At 38.4% G+C, this 22,344-nt stretch overlaps 1 protein-coding gene and 1 pseudogene across 1 annotated transcript in view; both read right to left on the bottom strand.

Annotated features, from left to right (window-relative positions):
- The window catches only part of CBL (Cbl proto-oncogene), a 96,325-nt gene that overhangs the window by 18,728 nt on the left and 55,253 nt on the right, over nt 1-22,344 (bottom strand). The window contains exons 10-11 of the mRNA XM_016139367.2: nt 1,376-1,507; nt 910-1,287 (exon numbers count right to left, since the gene is read on the bottom strand). Coding sequence (XP_015994853.2) covers nt 910-1,287; nt 1,376-1,507 — 510 coding nt within the window. The remainder of the gene's footprint in view (nt 1-909; nt 1,288-1,375; nt 1,508-22,344) is intronic.
- Nucleotides 5,422-6,707, bottom strand: LOC107507937 (annotated as a pseudogene).

Raw genomic sequence — 22,344 nt, 5'->3', positions numbered from 1 at the left:
ACCCCAATCTCAGCTGTCCCAATATCCCTTTTCTGTGCTAGTTTTCTCCACAGCACTCACCAGCTAAGACATCCTCTATGTCTTATTAACTTATCTTGTTTATTTTCTGTTTTTCCTGCACTAGAATGTAAGGTTTATGAGAGCAAGAGTTTTTGTTGAGTGCATAAATAAACCAACAAAAAAATGAATTCACATTATCCCACTCCCAGTTCTGAACCCTTTATCTCATGCTTACACGATGGACCCCTAACCTGTCTTTTTTCTATCTATTCTCTTATCAATCCCTTTTGTATATGACTATTAGATTCATCTCTTTAAACCATCATTTTGGTCATGTCACTCCATTAATTTAAAACCTTCAAATAAATACTCATTTCCTACTAAAAAAAAACTGAATCCTCTTGGGATGGAGTATTCAACGCCCTCTAATCTAGTACTAATGCTCTTTCTAGGCCTTTTTCCTACTTTGATATTAAAATTTCTGCTCCACTCAAAAAACTAATTTTTGTTCCACTATACATCTTAAGCATATCTGTCATTGCAGCTCTGATTGATGTAAAACTGTATTCATTTTGGAAAGAATACTTCAAATTCAGATGCCACTCTTTCCATAAAGACCTCAGGCTTGCTCTATCTGGAAATAATCCCTCTTTTCTCTAAAACTTAAGTGCTTTTTACTTATATTACACATGGTGCATGTGTGCGTGCGCACGCACACGTGCACACACACACACACATTATAGTATGTATTAACATACCTGTCTGCTCTATTAAAATGTATACTTCTTCAGGGTAAGGATTATATTATCTCTGAATCCTATGCAAAATCTATCACAAAACTTTGACCCTTATAAATGCCATCTATGAATATTTTTTAATAGGCTAAATAACTTCAAAATCAGGACTCACCATGGAGGTATCCAGATTGAATGTGCTTCCAGGCCTAGGCACATCTATTCTGGGTTCCATTTGTGAGGGTAATGAAAATGGAAGTGAGTGCCGGTTGGTTAATTCTCTCCCTTTCCAGGGGTCACTAGGGTTTGGAGCAACTACTGGTACTTTGGGGATTGGCCGAGGCAGCCATAATTCCCCAACGCGGCTAGAAGGGACAGGGGGCAGTTTGTCCCTGGATGGACAGTCGCCTGGTGTACAAGGCAAAGGGCGTCTCTGAGGCCGGGGTTCTGCTGCAACAGAATAAGGCCGGTCTGGAGGGGGTGGTGGTGGAAGATCTCGAAGTGTGGGAGGTATTGGTAATGGCTTGTCCTTATGAAGGGAGCCAGAAGTAGCCTGTGGAAGCATGATGGAAGCAAGTCAATTAAAACCTACTAATCTATAATAAAGAATCGGAAAACCATAGAAATGAATAATGCTTTACCTTAGAAGCAGTTCCAAGACCAGAAGCACTTGAAGGAATAGATACTCGTTGTTGCAGAAGGTCAAGTCGTGGTGGCACTGGGGGAAGGGAAGCTTGTGGGGCCATGGAGAATGGAGAAGGAGGCCGTTCCACCTAACACAAAGAAAATTTCCTAATAGGTTATTCTTGTTTGGGGGAGCGGCATCTTTTAATTCCTAATGCGGCAGAAAGCAAGAACTATATTAACACTAACTATAACTACCAATGAAGTCAGACTTTGACCTGAGGTAGCACTTCCAGAATTATTTTTATGTCACCATAAGAGGGCAGTCTTAATCACAGAAATATCATGCAAATGCAAGCTACAGGCAAACATATCTAGAAATGACTGTGCCACAAAAAGCTTTCTAGCTTACAATTTTTTAAAAAATAATTTTCCACCTCCTCATCTTCAGAGAAAGAAAAATGTGTTCCATATTAAAAAACCAGAAACCAGATAAAAGGAAAGGGGAAGACATTAACCCCTCGACCAATCACCTAGTAAAATAATGTTTAAGGGGCAGAACAATAAAAGATCAAAGATGATAAATTCAATGTGGGTTGTTATTAGAAAAAAATAAATCTGTAAGAGGAAAATATTATCACTAAAAAGCATTCTGAATACTTCTGAAAAAAATAAGTTATTTTAATTCAGTAAATAAAAGAGATTAAAATTTTGTCTATTTGTGTTCTAAAAAATGAGGTGCCAAATTAGAAAAAACAATACATGTATATAATCTTTTCCATTTCCCTGTCTATAGTAGGGTTATGAATATGTGATAAGCTTGTCCAAGTACCTGTCAAGAGATATACAATAATTCATACAAAATGCTACTTTGCATTTGCATTCTCTAACAGAGAGCAATGCAAATAAAATAGAGGCAAATAAGTATTACAAGCACTTATGTAAGATTACAAAAAAACAATCATACTCATACTTAGTCCTGTCATCAATGCCAGGTAGTGAATGAGACTAAAGAAAGCCCTCATTGTTGTCTACTTGTTTTTACTCATGCTAAAGAAAATGGGCTCCATGTCAATGGAGTATGAGTAATGAGTATGAGCAGCTAAACACTTCGAGGGTTAAGAAAGTGAAAAGTTATAGTCAAGTTAATTCTCATAAATTTATCATCAATTTCTAGTCAGTCACTATATTCTGTCAATTCGTCCATACTTATATCTTCCTTTTCATTCTACTTGTCAATCTTGGACTTGACTTATCAAAACCAATTTGGAGTGATTCCCCCAACTTCTAGTTTATTTCATCAAATCCTTTTGCTTACCATTACCTGCTTAGCTATTGTAAATATTCATTAGCTCAAAAACCATTCATCAGTAACTCACTTGCCTACAACGCTCTATCCTAGAATTCTCACCTGTTTGCCTTTGTTCAAGTTGTTTTCCAATTTGAAAGGCCCTCTCTGCCTATTTTGATACCTCTCAGCATCCAACTCTTTCTCATTCCTAAAGTACAGAGGGTTAAGCTAATCATATTCTTCAGTTCACAGCAACACATCATAATCAATCCCTGCAATGTTCTTTTATATCAACATATAACCTAGTTCCAGAAAAGGAAAAGAACACAAATGAAGAAAAAATTATCAAAGAAATAATACAAGACATTTCCAAGACCTAAGGGACATAAATATCCATGGAAAGAGTTCACTGTAGAGCTAGCCCAATGAAGAAAAGGAAACCTATTAACAAACAAGCAAACAAACAAACAAACAAACAAAAAACACCCTTAAATTTTCAAGGAACCAAGGATAAGGAAAATAACCTAAAAGCTTCTGGGGCTAAAAGGAGACAGGGCAACAAATAGAAAAATTATGCTAAGGTTGATTAAAGACATTTTAAGATATCAAAAATCTCAAAAATTTTCCTCTCCCCTATCATAGAAAGCTATTTTGAGGACATAATCCACTCAAACAAGGAAGTAAAGTAAAGAGAAGGAAAAAAAGGGAGCCAAGAAATAGGCACTACAACACACAGGGGAGGCAAAAAAATGTCCCATGATGATGACTTTCTCCTAGACAGAAGTGCTGGCAAAAGCCATTCTTGTTTTGCTGAGCTCTGCCACCATCTAGCCTGCACAAGCATGGAAAAGTAGACCCCATATCTGAGTCTCCACCAACCTACCTAACACTGTTTCCCTGCCCTGATGATTCCCTGAGATCCGGTCCCACACAAATTGAAGACCTGTTCACCCACTTCCAGTAGCTCTTCCAAATAAATGCCCTGGCCTGGCTTACTAAGCGAACTTTCTAAAATCATTCAAAGGTTCACAAACCCCAAACAAGCAGTAGCTGGCTTTGGTGTGCCAATTACCTCTTGCTAAGCAGCCTCAAGCTTAGCATTAGTGGCGGCCAGCCTCAGTCTCATAGCTTATCCTCTGCTAGGCACCTCCAAGACCAGCAGAAGTAGCAATCATCTACAGACCAATCTGCACCTCATACTGTAAAAGCAAAAAATTCTCCAGTAAGTTAGTCCCAAGGACAAGACAGGAAGTGTTATCTTCAGACACCAGCTCCCAAGAAAAAACATCATTTCCGCCGGGGTGCAGGTAACAAAACTGTCTATCAGGCCCTGTTTCTTATAAGATTAGGAGTCCCCCAGAAACAACATATCTTTGTACTAGACGCTAAGAGCCAACTTCTGCTTTTGTAATCCGCTTGCTTGCTTAATCAAGGCCACCAGGACGTAGTTTCAAGCTTTATAAGCTGCCTCCTCTGGAAGCTAGGGGCTGATTCTCTGACCCTGCATGGTGGAGAGAGTCAGTCAGCAGCCGGCTAATAGAGGCTCATAATTAATCTCAACAATAGCAAGTAGCCCTGGGCTGGTCACAAGGAGTGGCTGACCTTAGTTTATACCAGGGCCTCTCCCAAGAGGCCCTAGAACCAACGCAGGCAGTGGACAGCTTCAGAACATAACACAACACCACCCAATCACCTCCACAAGTGACATACCCAAAGGGCAGACTGGACAGGCACCAGATTTCCGCTAAAGCAAATCAGCCCCTACACAACAGATCCTCCTCACAACCAATTAACCTAAGAGTCAATCCCTCCCTCTGATGTGTGAACAGTAACCAAGGCTCAAATATAATGGAGGAGCACACACAACTCAAACAAGGGACATACATGGAGCACCCAGCTCAGGTGATCAGGGAGACTGCTCCACCAGGCCCCACAGGACACCTACTACACATAAGGCCACTCTACTAACACCGGGAGACATAGCAGCCGTATGTAATACATAGAAACAAATGCAGGGAGGCAGCCAGCATGAGGAGACAAAGAAACATGTCCCAAATGAGAATAAAGCTCCAGAAAAAAGAAAACAATGGAGACAAGCAATCTACCAGATGCAGAGTTCAAAACACTGGGTATAAGGATGCTCAATGAACTTAGGGAAAAAGTAGAGATGAACTCAGTGGGAACTTTAACAAAGAAAAAGAAAACACAAAACTCAAGTAGGAAACATAAAAAAGAACCAGTCAGAAATGAAGAATACAATAACCAAAATGAAGAATATCTTAGAGGGAATCAACAGTAGATCAGATGAAACAGAGAATCCAATCAGCACGTTAGAAGGTAAAGTAGCAGAAAACACCCAAACAGAACAGCAACAAGAAAAAAAAAAAAGAATTCTAAAAAATGAGGATAGTTTTAAAAAATGGGACAACATCAAGTGTACCAACATGCACACAACAGGGTACCAGAAGAAGAGAGAGAGGAATTGAAAACCTATTTGGGGAAATAATGACGGAAAACTTCCCTAACCTGGCAGAGGAAATAGACAAACGAGCCCAGGAAGTGCAGAGTCCCAAACAAGATGAACCCAAAGAGGCCACACCAAGAAACATCGTAATTAAAATGCCAAAGGTTAAAGACAAAGAGAGAGTCCTAAAAGTAGCAAGAGAAAAGCTGTTAGTTACCTACAAGGGAGCTCTCATAAGACTGCCAGCTGATTTCTCAACAGAAACTTTGCAGGCCAGAAGGGCTTGGCATGAAATATTCAAAGTGCTAAAAAGCAAGGGCCTATGATCAAGATTACTCTACCCAGCAGAGCTATCCTTCAGAATTGAAGGAAAGGTAGGGAGCTTCCCAGACAAGAAAAAGATCAAGGCGTTTATAACTACCAAACCAGTCTTACAAGATGTTAAAAGGACTTCGTTAAGAAAAAAAATCAAAAACGTGAATAATAAAATGGCAATAACTACATATCTATTAACAATTATTTTATTTTTTTTCAACAAATACTTTATGTTTTTTTACAGCGAACAATTTTTATATTTAGAGTTAGCCAGCTGAACTCAGTTTAAATGACCCCTATTTTGTTGGCAACATCCAAAGCATCATAGTCAGGAGCCAGCCGAATATATGCCTTCTCTCCATTAGGCCTGATCAGGGTGTTGACTTTGGCCATATCAATGTCAGAGCTTCTTCACAGCCTGTTTTATCTGGTGCTTATTGACCTTGACATCCACAATGAACACAAGTGTATTGTCGTCTTCTATCTTCTTCATGGCTGACTCAATAATCAGGGGGAACTTGATGATAGCATAGTGGTCAAGCTTGTTTCTCCAGGGGAGGGGAAGTGCTTGTCCAATATTTGGGTTGGATATTTGGGTTGCCTTCAGAGTTGCAGTGTCTTGGGCTGTTGAAAGATGGGCGATGTGCCTACCTTCTTTTTTGCGTGTGTGGATATGGACGCCTTTTAGCAATGCTTTCTTTGCCTTCAAAACCTTTGCATTGACTTTGGCTTTGGGAAGGGCAGGGGCTTCCATCAATGTGGCAGAGTGAGAGACAACAATAAGCTGAACATCTGAAACTCAACAACAACAACAGAACACCCAACCTGCACACGAAGAATGTGCACACAAGCACAAAAGAACTACCACAGGCCAGAACCATAGGAGTTGGGCAGTAGACTGGGAGAAATGAAGACGCTGCCTCTCACAGCCCAAGCTCCCTGCAGGAAGAATGGAAAGGGAGAAGGTGCAGTGGATTCCCTGAACAGCCCTGCTTGAGAGAGCTGTGAGCAATACGTGGCAGTGCCCAGGGATCAGAACGGCAAGCAGAAAAGTGGGAACGGTACAGAGGTGGGGACAGCAGAGAAGCAATAGTTGATTTTTACCAGTGCCTGGTGCAAAATGCAAGGCTGAGCTGCAGCCGCCATCCCCCAACCCAGAGTGCCCATCACCCCATACCCTCTAAAAACAAACACTATGGAGCCCCAGGGGAATCTGAGCAAACACTACCAAAATTGTCACTAACACTGACAGGGACTGAGACTGAGAGTAGTGAGTGTGATTGAGTATCTAAAAGGAAAAAAAAAAGACATTATTAAGACTTTATATAAAGAAAGAATCCAGACTCGGAAACATGATGGAGTGAGAGACGTCCTCAGATATCTCCCCTTGAAACAATAATAAGCTGAACACGTAAATCTCAATAAAAAACACCCAAATTACATACCACCTCATCTGATTGTAGGATCTATGCACAAGAGCTACCACAGGTCAGAACTCCAGATATCGGGCGGTGGACTCAGAGAAATAAAGCAGCTGCCTCTCACAGCCACCGGAACTCCTTGCAGAAGGAGGGAGAGGGATGAAGGTGCAGCAACTTCTGTGATCAGCCTGCCTGGAAGGGCCAGAACTTCTAGCAAACAGCAGCAGGGCTCAGTCATCAGGGCAGAAAGCAGAGAAGCAGGACAGGACCACAGAGAAACAACAGTTGATTTTTACTGGCCCTGGTTGCAAAACCAAGGCTGAGCTGCAGCTCCCAACTCCCAACCCAGAGAGACCCTTCCTCCATATCCTCCAAGACCGAACACAGCAGAACCCCAGAGGAATATGAGAAGAAGCTTCCGAGACTGAAGCTACCTCTCCTAGCCTCTGGAGCTCCCTGCAGGAGGAGAGAGAGGAGAGAAGGTGCGGTGACTAGCCTACCTGGAAGGGCCAGAACTTCTAGTAGCTGGCAGCAGGGCTCAGTCATCAGGGCAGAAAGCAGAGAAGCAGACAAGACTGCAGAGAAACGATTAATTTTTACCAGCCCCAGCAACAAAACCGAGACTGACCTGCAGCCCCTAACTCTCAACCCAGAGGGACCCTCACCCCATACCCTCTGAGACAAATCACCATGGGGCCCCAGGGGAATCTGAGAAAACATCAGCGAAAGTGTTGCTAACACTGACAGGGACTGAAACTGAGAGTAGCAAGTGTGATTAAATATCTATAAGAAAATTAAAAAGACATTTAGGCTTTATATAAAGCACGGATCCAAGAGGCTTAGACGCCCCCTAAGGGAAACCAAAAAAAAAGAAGTGTCTTCTTTGCAGCAGGCTAAAGAGAAACCTTTATATAATAAATCTTCTTTCTGAACAAACAATAGAATACACTTCCATTAATGCTCAGGCGGAGAAATAGTCCATTAAACACCATAAAAAGACAAGGTAGCCTAAGAAGAAAGAGAAAAATCTCCAGAAAATAAACTTAAAGGCATAGAAATATGTAACTCAAATGACAGAGAATTCATGATGGTACTTCTGAAAGAACTCAATGAGATGCAAAACAATTCATATCGACAATTCCAGGAATTGAAAAAACTAGATCAGCAGAATGAGTTTTTTAGCAAGGAGTCTGAAACTCTTAAGAAGCACCAAACAGAACTTTCAGAGATGAAAAACACACTAAAAGAGAAGACAAATGAAATAGCAAGCTTAGGAAATAGAGCTGACCAAATGGAGGAAAGGATCAGTGATATTGAAGACAGAAATCCAGAAATAAATCGGAAGAAGAGAAAAACTGAGGAATGAAAAATAATGAAAGAGAAATACAAGAACTAGCTGATACCATCAGAAAAGGAAACACGTGAGTAATGGGCATTCTCGAAGGGGAAGAAAAGGAGTAGGATTCAAAAAGCATTTTTAAACAAATAGTTGATAAGGATTTCCCAAATCTAAGGAATGAGCTGGATCTTGGAATTCAAGAACACCCAATTATCGCAACCCAAAAGGCCTTCTCCAAGACACGTTATATTAAAATTATCAAAAATCAAAGACAAAGAAAATTCTCAGGGCAGCCAGGGAAAAGACACAGTAACCTAGAAAGAAAAACCCAGTAGATTATCGTCAGACTACTCAGCACAAACCTTAGAAGCAAGAAAGGAGTGGAATCAAATATTCAAACTATTAAACGAAAAGAACTACCAGCCAAGAATAATGTATCCAGCAAAGCTCTTCATTAGATATGAAGGAGAAATAAAGACTTTTCCAGACATATAAAAATTGAGGGAATTCTCCACTACGAGGCCTGCACTACAGGAAATATTGAAAGAGGTCAGCTCACCTAAAATGAAATGACAAAAAAAATCCATAATTAGGAGTAAGGTGACTAACAGGCAGATAGAAGTGGAGATGTGCAACCCTTACTAAGAACAGGGCATTATAAGCTTAAGCAATTAGAAGAGATTTGCTAGACTCACTAAAGAAAAAAGAAAAAGGACACGAATAAACAAAATCATGGATGAAAGAGGTGAAATTATGACAGAAACTGTAGAAATACAAAGGATCATACAGGAATACTATGAAAAAGTATGTAACACCAAATCTAATAACCTAGAAGAAATGGACAAGTACTTTGAAAGATACAACCTTCCTAGATTGAATCAAGAAGAACTAGAAAATCTAAATAGATCTATCAGCAGTATGGCAATTGAAACCATCATCAAAAACCTACCAAAAAGTAAAAGACCAGGACCAGATCGTTTCACCAGTGAATTCTACCAAACAATCAAAGAAGATTTAATACCTATTCTCCTCCAACTCTTCCAAAAAAGCAAAGAGGAGGCAATACTTTCTAACTCATTTTATGAGGCCAATATTACCCTGATATCAAAACCTGGTAAAGATAACACACACACACAAAAACTACAGACCAATATCTCTCATGAACACAGATGTAGAAATCCTAAATAAGATGCTAGTGAACTGAATATAACAACATATTAAAAAGATTATACACCTTGATCATGTGGGCTTCATCCCACGGACTTAGGGCTGGTTCGACATATGCAAATCGACTAATGTGATACACCACATAAACAAATTTAAAAAATAAGAATCAAGTGATCGTATCAATAGATGCAGAAAATGCCTTCGACAACATATGGCATCCATTAATGACCAAAACACTTAACAAAATTGGTATGGAAGGACAGTACCTTAACATGATAAAGGCCATATACGACAAACCCTCAGTCAACATTATAATTAATGGTGAAAAACTAAAACTGTTCCCCTCTAAGATCAGGAACAAGGCAAGGATGTCCACTATCACCACTCTTATTCAACATAACATTGGATGTCCTAGTGAGTGCAATCAGGCAAGAGAAAGATATAAAAGGAATCCAAATAAGAAATGAAGAAGGCACTGTCACTATTTGTGGATGACGTGATTCTCTATATAGAAAATCCTAAAGACTCCACAAGAACACTACTAGAAACAATAAGCAAATACAGTAAAGTTTCTGGATACAAAATCAACATTCAAAAATCCATAGTGTTCCTATACTCTAATAATGAAGCGTCAGAAAAAGAAGTGAAAAAAATTCCTGTTGCAATTACAACAAAAAGAATAAAATACCTAGGAATAAACTAAACGAAACATGTGAAGGACCTATATAATGAAAATGATAAGACCCTATTAAAAGATATTGAAAAGGATACAAAGAAATGGAAATATATTCCTTGTTCTCAGATTGGAAGAATCAACATAGTTAAAGTGATCTTATTACCTAAAGCACTGTACAGATTTAATGCAATTCCCATCAAAATCCCATTGGCATTTTTTAAAGAAATAAAACAAAAAATCATCGGATTTGTATAGAATCATGAAAGATTCTGAACTGCCAAAGCCATCCTGAGAAAAAAAATGAGGCTGGAGGCATCATTATGCCCAACTTCAAATTATATTACAAAACAACAATAATGAAAACGGCATGTTGTTAGCAGAAAAAAAAAAAAAGACATACAGACCAATGGAACAGAATTGAGAGTTCAGAAGCAAACCCAAGTTTATATGTGCAAATAACTTTCCAAAAAGGAACCAAAACATACAATGGAGAGAGGTAAGCCTCCTCAATAAATGGCGTTAGGAAAACTAGAAAGCCACCTGCAAAAGAATGAAACTAAACTGTTGCCCCGTAATGAGGGGGGAAGATGGTGGACTAGTTAAAAGAAGGGTTTGTCTCCTCTCAGAACCGCATTGAAATTTCAACTGAATTATAAAATAATCAACATGGAGAATCACCTGAAATCTAGCTGATCTTAACACCTACATCTGATAATAAATGGGAGCCACATCGAAGCCAGTAGGAGGGGCAAAGTCACAAATTTGGCTGGACCCGCACTCGTGGGTGTTGGAGGATCACCAGGAGGGAGAGCGAAGCTGTAGAGGCTCTCCTGAGGGAAAGGGGGTCCTGGTCTCATCTGGGGGCTCTCCAGCACAGGGTCCCAGCCGAGGAAAGAGGAGATTCCAATAACTCTGACTTAGAAACTAGAGAGGATTCCGGCCATCTGGGTGAGATGGAAGGGCAATGAACCCCTTGACCTCCCTTTGAAGGACTCGTGCAAAGGCTTTCTGATCTGCGGACAGATCAGAAAGCCTTCGCATGGGTCCTCACCTGGGACAACAGCGTTGGATCAGAGGCTCGTGCGGGATTCATTCTGAAAATGTCTGTAATACCTGGCCTCAGAATGAAGGCTGGAAATGCAGCCACCTTAGTCTGGCCGCCCTACAGGGTAACCTATAGATTATGCCAGCTTGATTGTACAGACCCCTCCCACAGATCCATTAGGGAGGCTGGTCAGAGGGGATCAGCCTGCTCCGCCTAACCTGCAGATTGTCCAGGGCAGTTGTCGTTGGATGGCTTCCAAGCCCTGCTCCAACTGATTCAGAGCCAAGTATTAACAGTGGGGCGGCCATTGCTGTGAGCCGCATTTCAGAGGTAGGGTTAGGCAGATCACTGCTGCCAACATGAACTTGGGTGGATACTGGAGACCTGTGGGCCAGTCCCAGGCAGCAGTTGGTCTTACTGGGATCTGAGACTTCTGCGGGAACTTGGGAACAGTTATCAAAGTTGCGGCAACACTGAGGCTGTATTGATCTGACTGCCATTGTCTCACCGACACGTCGCCCACCTTACCCACAAATTGCCTCATGTGGCCCATTGACAGGAAACTGCCACAGCCCTGTCCCTCCCCTCCCTTGATCTTCTAATCTACACAGGCAATAAACTTTGGCTGGCACAAGGTGGGCACTACACATAAATCACCGGCAGGCAGACTTTTGCTGTCTGCAAGAGTTGCAATATTGTCTCTGGGGAGCACAGGGGTCTGTGGGATCGCCCCTGATGACAGCTGGCCTCACTGTTATCTGTGTCTACAGCGGGAACGCCAAGCCAAAGAAGTTGCAGCAAAACTGAGGCTGTATCGGCCGAATGGACCTTGTCTCCCTGAGATCCCATTTCACCCAAGCCACAAAGTGCCGGCAGCCTATTGACAAGCAGCCTCTTCTGCCCTGCTTGGCTCTGAGATTGCGCAGTTAGTACAGGTAACAGACCTTGGCTAGCACAGTGAGCACATTTAAAGAATAACAGTTGTGAGCAGACCACCGCTGCCTGTACGAGCTGCAATATCTCTTAAGTGGATTGCAGGGGTCTGTACTGGTCTGACGGCCCTTGACTCCCTGAGCTCCTGCCCAATTCAGTACACAAAGTGCCCCCTGCACATTGATAGGTAGCTGCCCCTGCTCTGAGGTAGCACGTTTAGGCCCAGGTGGGCAGCAGCTGACCTTGCTACGAGTGGAAACTTGTACAGCGAGCCAGAGAGACAGCGTCGGCATGTAAACTGACACTGCAGTGGCAGGGGAAATTTACTCACTAGACCCAGGAGATTCCCAGGGTCCCTGTGCCACCCAACACACATATCACCCAGAGGCTCATCCAGTTTCAGAGACTTACAGGCAACTGATAGGCAGTGTCAGGGCTTGAGGAGCACTAGTCCCTCTGCTAAACTGCCACAGGTCAGGGACGGAGGATAACCGAGAGCTGCCTACAGTGTTGCCTCTTCCACTTACCTATAGATCCAGCATAGGCAACAACTATCTGGATCACTTTGTAGTTCTCACCGGGTAGCCTTGAGCAATCAAAATCAGCTGTTGACCTTGGCCTATGGGGGAATACCTCCCACAGGGCCACAAAACCAATGCATCTGAAGGCTGGCACCAGACCACAATGGAGCAACTCCTGACTTGTTCCAGTAGTGCTAAACACAAAGGGTGGTTACAACAAGTCCACAAGCATTCTAGGGCAAATCCCACCCAGTGGGGTCTGCCCCCACACAACAACTCTTATCCTGAGGGTGCAGCCAATTTCCACAGTCAGCCTGAACATTAATTCCACCCACTGATCTACAACAATAATAAAGGCTTGGTGACAGCAGATCACACAAAACCCACACAAAGGTCACATCCAGAGCTCCTGACATAAGGGATCAGGGAGAGTGCGCCACTGGGCCATATAGGACACCATCCACATGAGGCCATCTGACCAAGGCTGAGAGACAAAGCAAATATTCCTGACATAATGAAACAAACACAGAGAAGCTAATAAAATGAGTAAACAAAGAAACATGCCCCAAATGAAACAACAGGAGAAAACTCTAGGAAAAAAGCTAAATGGAGGCAAGCAATCTATCAGTAACAGAGTTCAAAATAATGGTTATAAGGATGCTCAACGAACTTATGGGGAGAATAGATTAGCACAATGAGAACCTCAACAGCATAAAAAAGGGCATAGAAACTATTAAAAAGACCTAGACAGAAATAAGGAATACAATAACTGAAATGAAGAATACACTAGAACGATTAAACAATAGATAGGGCAAAGCAGAAGACTGAATCAGCAAATTGGAAGACAAGGTAGCTGAATATACCAATCAGAAAAACAAAAATGAAAGAATTTTTTAAAAAAGAGGATAGTTTAAGAGACCTCTGGGACAACATGAAGCGTAAAAATATCTGAATCATAAGAGTACCTGAAGAGGAAAAGAGAGCAAAGGATTGAGACTCTATGTGAAGAAATAACGACAGAAAACTTCCTTAACCTGGCAAAGGAATTAGTCATACAAGTTCAGGAAACACTAAGAATCCCAAACAAGAGGAATTCAGATAGACCTATACTAAGACACATCATAATTAAAATGCCAAAGGTCAAAGACAAAGAGAGAATCTTAAAAGCAGTAAGAGAAAGGAAGCTGGTTACTTACAAGGGTACCCCCATAAGAACATCTGCTGATTTTTCAATGGAAACATTGCAAACCAAAAGGGAATGGCAAGACATATTCAAAGTTATGAAAAACGAGAATCTACAACCACGGATACTGTATCCAGGAAGGCTTTTGATTAAAATGAAAGGTGAGATAAAGAGCTTCCCAGACAGGAAAAAGCTTAAGTAATTCATCACCAACAAGCCAGCATTACAAGAAATGTTAAAGGGTCTTCTGTAAAAAGAAAAGGGGTAAAAAAGAAAATACAAATAGCAAATATGAATAATAAAATGGCAGTAACAATGTACCTATCATTGTAAACGGATTATATGCTCCAAAAGACATAAGGCAACCGAATGGGTAAGAAAACAAGACCCATGCATATGCTGTCTACAAGAGACCCACTTCAGATCAAACAATACAGACTAAAAATAAAGGGATGGAAAAGATATTTCACACAAATGGAAATTTTAAAAAGCCAGAGTAGCAATACTTATATCATATAAAATAGACCTTAAAACAAAAACTATAATAAGAGACAAAAAAGGGCAGTACATAATAAAGGGATCGATAAATCAAGAGGACATAACCCTAGTAAACACATATGCACCCAACATAGGAGCACCTACATACATAAAGTAATTATTGACTGACATAAAAGGAGAGAACAATAGTAATAGTCTCATAGTAGGAGACTTTAACACCTCATTGACAGCAATGGACAGATCTTCCAGACAAAAAAATCAACACGGAAACAATGGGCCTAAAAGACACACTAGAACAGATGTATTTAATAGATATTTTCAGAGCATTCTACCCCAAAGCAGCAAAATACATTCTTCTTAAGTGCATATGGAACATTTTCAAGAACAGACCACATGTTAGGACACAAATCAAGTCTCAATAAATTTAAGAAGATCAAAATCATATAAACCATCCTCTTCGATCACAATGGTATGAAACTAGATATCAACTACAAAAAAAAAACTGAAAATACACAGATACACGGAGGCTAAATAACATGCTACTAAACAACGAATGGGTTATTAGTGAGACCACAGAAGAAATCAAAAGATACCTGGAGACAAATGAAAATGAAAACACAATGACTCAAAATTTATGGGACAAGGCGAAAGCAGTCCTAAGAGGGAAATTCATAGCAATACAGGACTACCTCAAGAACCAAGAAAAAGCTCAAATAAACAATCTATCCTTACAATTAAAAGAAGTAGAAAAAGAACAGCAAACAAAACCCAAAGTGAATAGAGGGAAGGAAATAATAAAGATCAGAGTAGAAAAACAATACAAAATATTAATGAAATCAAGAACTGGTTTTTTGAAAGGATAAGCAAAACTGACAGACCTTTAGCCAGACTCATCAAAGAAAAAAGAGAGAGGACTCAAATAAAGAAAATCAGAAATGAAAGAGGAGAAATAACCAAGGACTCCACAAAAATACAACAGATCATTAGAAAATACTACGAGCAATTATACGCCAACAAATTGGACAATCTGGAAGAAATGGACACATTCCTAGATACAATCTCCCAAGACTGAGTCAAGAAGAAAGAGAAAATCTGAACCAACCGATTACCGCCAATGAAATAGAATTAGTAATCAAAAATCTCCCAAAAACAGAAGTCCTGGACCAGATTGCTTCATAGGTGAACTTTACCAAACATTCAAAGAATTATCACCTATTCTTCTCAAACTATTCCAAAAAATTCAAGAAGACTCCCTAACTCCTTTTATGAGGCCACCATTACCTTGATTCCAAAACCGGACAAAGACATTACAAAAAAAAAAAAAAAAAAAAAAAAAGCTATAGGCCAATATCTCTTATGAACATTGATGCAAAAATCCTCAACAAAATATTAGGAGACCAAATTCAGCAATACATTAAAAATATCATACATTATGATCAAGTTGGATTTATTTCTGGGATTCAAGCTTGCTTCAATATCTGCATATCAATTAATGTGATACACCACATTAACAAATCAAAAGATAAAAACCATATGATCATATCAACAGATACAGAAAAAAAGCATTCAACAAAATCCAGTATCCATTTATGATAAAAACTCTCGGCAAAGCGGGAATAGATGGAATATATTTCAACATAATAAAGGCTATTTATGTCAAACCTACAGCTAACATCATACTCAATGGGGAAACGCTAAAAGCATCTTCCTTAAGATCAGGAACAAGACAAGTATGTCCACTTTCACCACCCCTCTTCAACACTGTATTGGAAGTCTTTGCCATAGTAATAAGACAAGAAAGAGAAATGAAAGGCATCCAAATTGGGAAAGAAGTAAAACTCTTGTTATTTGCTGAAGACATGATACTATGTATAGAGAACCCTAAAGACTCCGCTAAAAAGCTGTTAGAACTGATTAATGAATTCAGTAAAGTAGCAGGTTACAAAACAAATATTCAGAAGTTAGTGGCATTTTTATACACCAATGATGAACTTTCATAAAGAGAAATTAAGAAAACAATCCCATTTACAATGGCATCGAAAACTATAAAATACCTGGGTATCAAATTAACCAAGAAGGTAAAACACCTGTTTTCAGAAAGTTATAAGTCATTGAAAAAAGAAACTGAAGAAAATACAACTGGAAGCATATACCATTGTTCACGGGTAGGAATAATCAACATTGTTAAAATGGCCATATTATCCAAAGCAATCTATAGAGTCAATACAATCTCTAGCAAAATACCAAGGGTATTATTTTTCATAGAGCTAGAACAAATAATCCTAAAATTTATATGGAGCCATAAAAAACCCCGAATAGCCACAGCAATCTTGAGAAAGAAGAACAAAGTTGGAAGTATCACACTACCTGATTTCAAACTATACTACAAGGCTACAATAATCAAAACAGCATGGTACTGACATCAAAACAGATATATTGATCAATGGAATAGAACAGAGAACCGTGAAATAAATCCATGGCTATATGCTCAATTAATATATGACAAAAGAGGTATGAATGCGCAATGGCATAAAGACAGTCTCTTCAATAAATGATGTTGGGAAAATTGGATACATGCAAAAAAAGAAGCTGCACCATCTTCTTACACTGTATACAATATTAGACTCAAAATGGATTTAATACTTAAATTTAAGACCTGAAGCCATAAAATTTCTAGAAGGCAGTAAACTCTTCGATATTACTAACAGGAATTTCTTTTCAGATATATCTCCCCAGGCAAGTGAAACAAAAGAGAAAAAATAAACAAATGGCATTACATCAAACTAAAAAGTTTTTGTACAGCAAAGGAAACCATGAACAAAACAAAAACACAACCAACTGTTTGGGAGAAGATATTCACTAATGATATTATCCAAAATGCATAAGGAACTTATACAACTCAACAACAACAAAAACAATCCAATTTAAAAATGAGCAGAAGACCTGAACAGATACTTCTCCAAAGAGGAAATACAGATGGCTAATAGACATATGAAAAGATGCTCAGGTTGCTAACCATCAGAGAAATGCAAATTAAAACCACAATGAGACACCATCTCACACCTGTCAGAATGGCTATCATCAGTAAATCAAAAAACAGCAAGTGTTGGCGAGGATGCAGAGAAAAGGGAGCCCTCATACATTGTGGGTGGGATTGCAAATTGGTACAGCCGCTATGGAAAATAATGTGGAGGTTTCTCAAAAAATAAATACCCACTTCTGGGTATTTATCCAAAGAAAACCAAAACAATAATTTGTAAAAGACCTATGCACTCCAATATTCATGGCAACATGATCTGCAATAGCCAAGATATGGAAGCAACCTAAATGCCCATCAACAGATGATTGATTGGATAAAGAAATTATCATTCATATATACAATGGAATATTACTCAACAATTAAAAAAAATGAAATCCTACCATTTGCAATGACATGGATGGACCTAGAGGTTATTATGCTTAGTAAAATAAGTCAAACAAAGATAAATACCATATGATTTCACTTATATGCGACATTTAAGGAACAAAAAGAACAAACTAGTCAAAAATAGACTCACAAATATAGTGGACAATTTGGTGACGGACAGAGGGGAGGGGGTTGGGGGGCTAGGAGAAGGGGGTGAAGGGTTAAAGAAGGGTTAAAGAAGTTGACAGTTAGGTATGGGGATGGGGAGTTTGGGAGAAAGGATGCAGTTAGCATATGATGGCTAGGTAGAGGGGCAGGGGAAGGAGGGAGCTATTGAGGGGATTGTTTTATGAACTATACAGATGTCTAACCAATGTACGTATACTTGAAACTAATTTAAATTAAAAAAATAATAATGTTAAAAAAATGGATTAACGACCTAAATATAAGACCTGAAACAATAAATTGCAAAGAAGAAAACATAGGAACAAACCTCATGGACTTAAAGAGGATTTCATGATTGATCTCAAAGCAAGGGAAGTAAAAGAAAAAAAATAAATAAATGAATGGGACTACATCAAACTAAAAAGCTTCTGCTCAGCAAAATAAACCATCATCAGGGTAAAGAGACAACTATCCAAATGGGAAAATATATTTGCAAGCAATTCCTTTGATGATGGCCTAAAATTCAAAATATATGAAGAATTCATACAAATCAATAACAACAAAAAAACATACAATCCAATTAAAAAATGGGCAGAGGACCTGCACTGACACTTCTCCCAAAAAGATATACAGATGGCCAACAAGTATATGAGAAGATGCTCAACTTCGCTAGCTATGAGGGAAATGCAAATCAAAACCACAATGAGATACCATCTCACACCTGTTAGAATAGCTATAATCAACAGGACAAATAATAACAAGTGTCGGAGAAGATGCAGAGAAAAAGGAACCCTCATACACTGCTGGTGAGACTACAAATTGGTACAGCCATTAAGGAAAACAGTATGAAGGTTCCTCAAAAAACTAAGTATTGATCTACCATATGATCCAGCAATCCCTCTACCGGGTATTTACCCCAAAGACTTGAAAATAGATATCAGAAAGGATATCTGAACACCAATGTTCATAGCAACATTATTCACAGTGGCCAGAACATGGAAGCAACCGAAGTGTCCTACAACAGATGATTGGATAAAGAAGCTATGGTACATACATACAATGGAATATTACTCAGCTTTAAGAAGAGATGAAATACTGCTATTTGTGATAACCTGGATGGATCTTGAGATAATCATGCTGAACAAAATAAGCCAGACATAAAAAGTTGAAAACCACAGGATATCACTTATATGTGGAATATAAACCTAAAACCAACACACAGACATGACAAACAAGCAGGAAGTCATGAACATGGACAACAGACTAATAGTTAACAGAGGGGAGGGAAGGAGGCATGTAGATGTGGTAAAAGGGGTCAAATACGTGGTGGGAGAAAGAAATCTAACTATGGGTGGTGAACAGGTGATGCAATTATATATATGCCTTAATGTTGAATTGTATACCTGAAACTTACTGGATTTTGTTAACCAATGTCACCATAATAAAAAATAATAATAAATATATATACATACAACAAATGAAAAGAAAAAAAATAGGATAGCTGAATGGATAAAAAAACAAGACCCTTCCTTATATATGCTGCCTACAAGAGAGTCCCTTCAGATCAAAAGATATACATATACTTAATAGAAATAAATAAATAAAAAGTGGGGATAGCAATACTTATACCAGACTTTAAAACAAAGGCTCTAATATGAGACAAGGACCCAGTAATCCCACATCTGGGTATTTATCCAAAGAAACCAAAAACACTGCTTCGAAGGACAAGTGGATTCATCTTCATTGCAGCATTATTTACAATAACTAAGATACGGATACAACCTAAGTGTCCACTGATGGATGCAATGAATAAAGATGAGGTGGTACATATATTCAATGGAATATGACTCAGCCATATAAAAGAATGAAATCTGAGACAATATGGATGGACCTAGAGGGTATTGTGCTCAGTGGAGTGACACAGAGAAAGACAAATGCCATACGATTTCAGTTACATGTGAAATCTAAAGAACAAAATAAACAAAACAGAAATATGCTTATAGATACAGAGATTATGTTGATGTTTTCCAGAACATATTGATGTTGGGGTGATAACTGAAGTGGGGAAGGAATTAAGAGGTACAAATTGATATTTACAAAAGAGTCATGAAGATGTAAAGTATAACATAGGGAATATAGTCAATAATGTATATAGTAATAACTATGTATGGTGTCGAATGGGTACTAGATTACTGGGGTGACCATTTCATAAGTTACAGAAATGTCTAATCACTATGTTGTTCACCTGAAACTAATATAATATTGTATGTCAACTGTAACTTAAAAATAAAATTATTTTTAAAAATCTATCAAAAAAGTTAAATATTTTTACTCAATTTTTTAATTCATACCTTATACAAATTGTAAGGTACAAAGAATGATAAAATAAAACAGCCACCTAGTAGCTACCATTCAGCTAAGAAATGAAATACCACCGACTGAAATTTCCATGTGCCTCTCTCCTAATTATATCCTTCAGTTCTATCAGAATTTAAATTTTTACATAAAAGAATCTTTATCTAGCATTCTACTGCTAAAAATTTAACCTACAATTAGACATGCAAAGAAATATCAATATGTATAAGCCTAGAAACAATATGAATGTCCATTAAGAGACTAAATTACCAAGTAGCCAAGAGATAATGTAATACATGCTGTTTTTCTCTCTTCTCAAGTTTTTACGGTGTACATTTATCACATTTAAATGAGTAAATTTAATCATTCGTATTTATCAATTATTGAAGAAAGCATTCATTTTCTTCTTTCCTCTAAAGTCCCACAGCATTTAAAGAGTTTGCATCTAACAACTGAAAACAGTGTATACTGTCTACCTTGTGTTAAATAGTGTTTCACTTGCATATACATTCTCTTCCCCAATAAAACTACTAGCTCCTTGCAGGCCTTTGTTTTAGGTCTCTTATTCTATATAGTACTTACCTAGCACAATAAACACTTTGTAAAAGTAATACATGCTCATTGCAAAAAAAAAAAAAAAAGAAAAAATTCAAATACTCCATAAAATTTAAGTCCCCTGAACTTGTATCCTCAGAAATAATAGTCATTTGCTGTGCAGTCATCCAACTTTTTCCCCATGCATGTTAAAAAGATTTTTACAACCGAATTTTTTTTAATAGAAATAGGTGATACTATACATAGTATACAGGTGTTTTTTAAATTTAATATACATTAGATAGCTTTCCACTTCGGTATATGTAAACTGAACTCATTCTGCAGAGCATTATATGGATTGTAATAAGAAGACTAATGACCCTCCTCACCCAAGATGTTCATGCCCCAAAACTTAGAATCTGTGAATGTGTTACCTTATATAGAAAAGGAACTTTGCTAAAGATATGGATTGTGGGATAGGGAGATTATCCTGGATTGTCCGGGGGGTGGGGTGGGGGGCAATCTAATCACATGAGTCCTTAAAAGCAGGGAATCACAGGAAGATATAATTAAAGGAGGAAAGGCGTCCAGAAGCCAAAGAATGAAATTAGCCCCTAGTAGCTGACAATACCATAAACTGACAACGAGCGAAGAAACAAGGAGATCTTAATTCTACAACTGGCAAGTAACTAAATTCTGCCAAACTAAAATGAGTAAGGAAATGGATCATCCCCTAGAGCCTCCAGAAAGGAATATGGACTTCAGCCTGATGAGACATGTGTTGGAATTCTGCCCTATACAACCATAGGAGAATAAATACGTATTGTTTTAAGCTGCTAAAGTTGTAGTTATTTGTTATGGCAGCAATAGAATACTAACACGTGGGCATGTGGGTTGTTTCTAATTGTTTTTTATTACAAACAATACTGTAAGAATAACTATATCTGTAGCTTTGTACACTGAGTATTTCTTTAGGATAAATTCCTAGAAATGGAATTGCTAATTTGAACTGTGAATATTACATATCTCAGTAAATGTCAAATTGTACTCCAAAAAAACTAATTTGTACCCAGATCAACAAGGAATGTGAGTGCCTGTTTTGCCACAATGAGTAATGCCATCTATAAAAATTCGTCAAGAAAAAAGGGCATTTTAATTTCAAATGAATACATGTATGAAAAATCGCTTCTTTATGTTATTCAGCTTCCCTAATATTGTAGGGGTTACCAGTAAATTTTCATGAATGAACATATAGCAACCTATGTAAGAACATAAAACTGCTATGTCAAATGAATCTCTACTTGAGTTTTTCAACTTCAAAAAACCAAAAATGTACCACTTAAATAATCCAGATTTCTTCAATTATCCATTAATGATATAGCACCGATAAACTGAACAATTCCTGCTTTGAAGAGTTTTCAGTTTCCATTCAAACCTTTAAAGTAATTACTATGTGCTCAATTTTGAGTAGCTAATTACAAATGAGATATAACTCTTGCTTTCTAGAACCTTATAAAGAGAAACAGGTTTCATAAATTATTACAAGGTGATAAGTCTACAGCAGATATATACACAGAAACCCAGAAACACCTGGCCAGACCTAGATTTTATGTATGTAAATACATGTGAGTTGGGGGTGGGAAAAGCAGGGCACAGTCTGAAAAGGTTTCCTA

Source organism: Rousettus aegyptiacus, unplaced genomic scaffold (assembly GCF_014176215.1).
Source record: "Rousettus aegyptiacus isolate mRouAeg1 unplaced genomic scaffold, mRouAeg1.p scaffold_m13_p_5, whole genome shotgun sequence".
NCBI lineage: Eukaryota > Metazoa > Chordata > Mammalia > Chiroptera > Pteropodidae > Rousettus > Rousettus aegyptiacus.
This window is presented reverse-complemented; position numbering and strand designations above follow the sequence as displayed.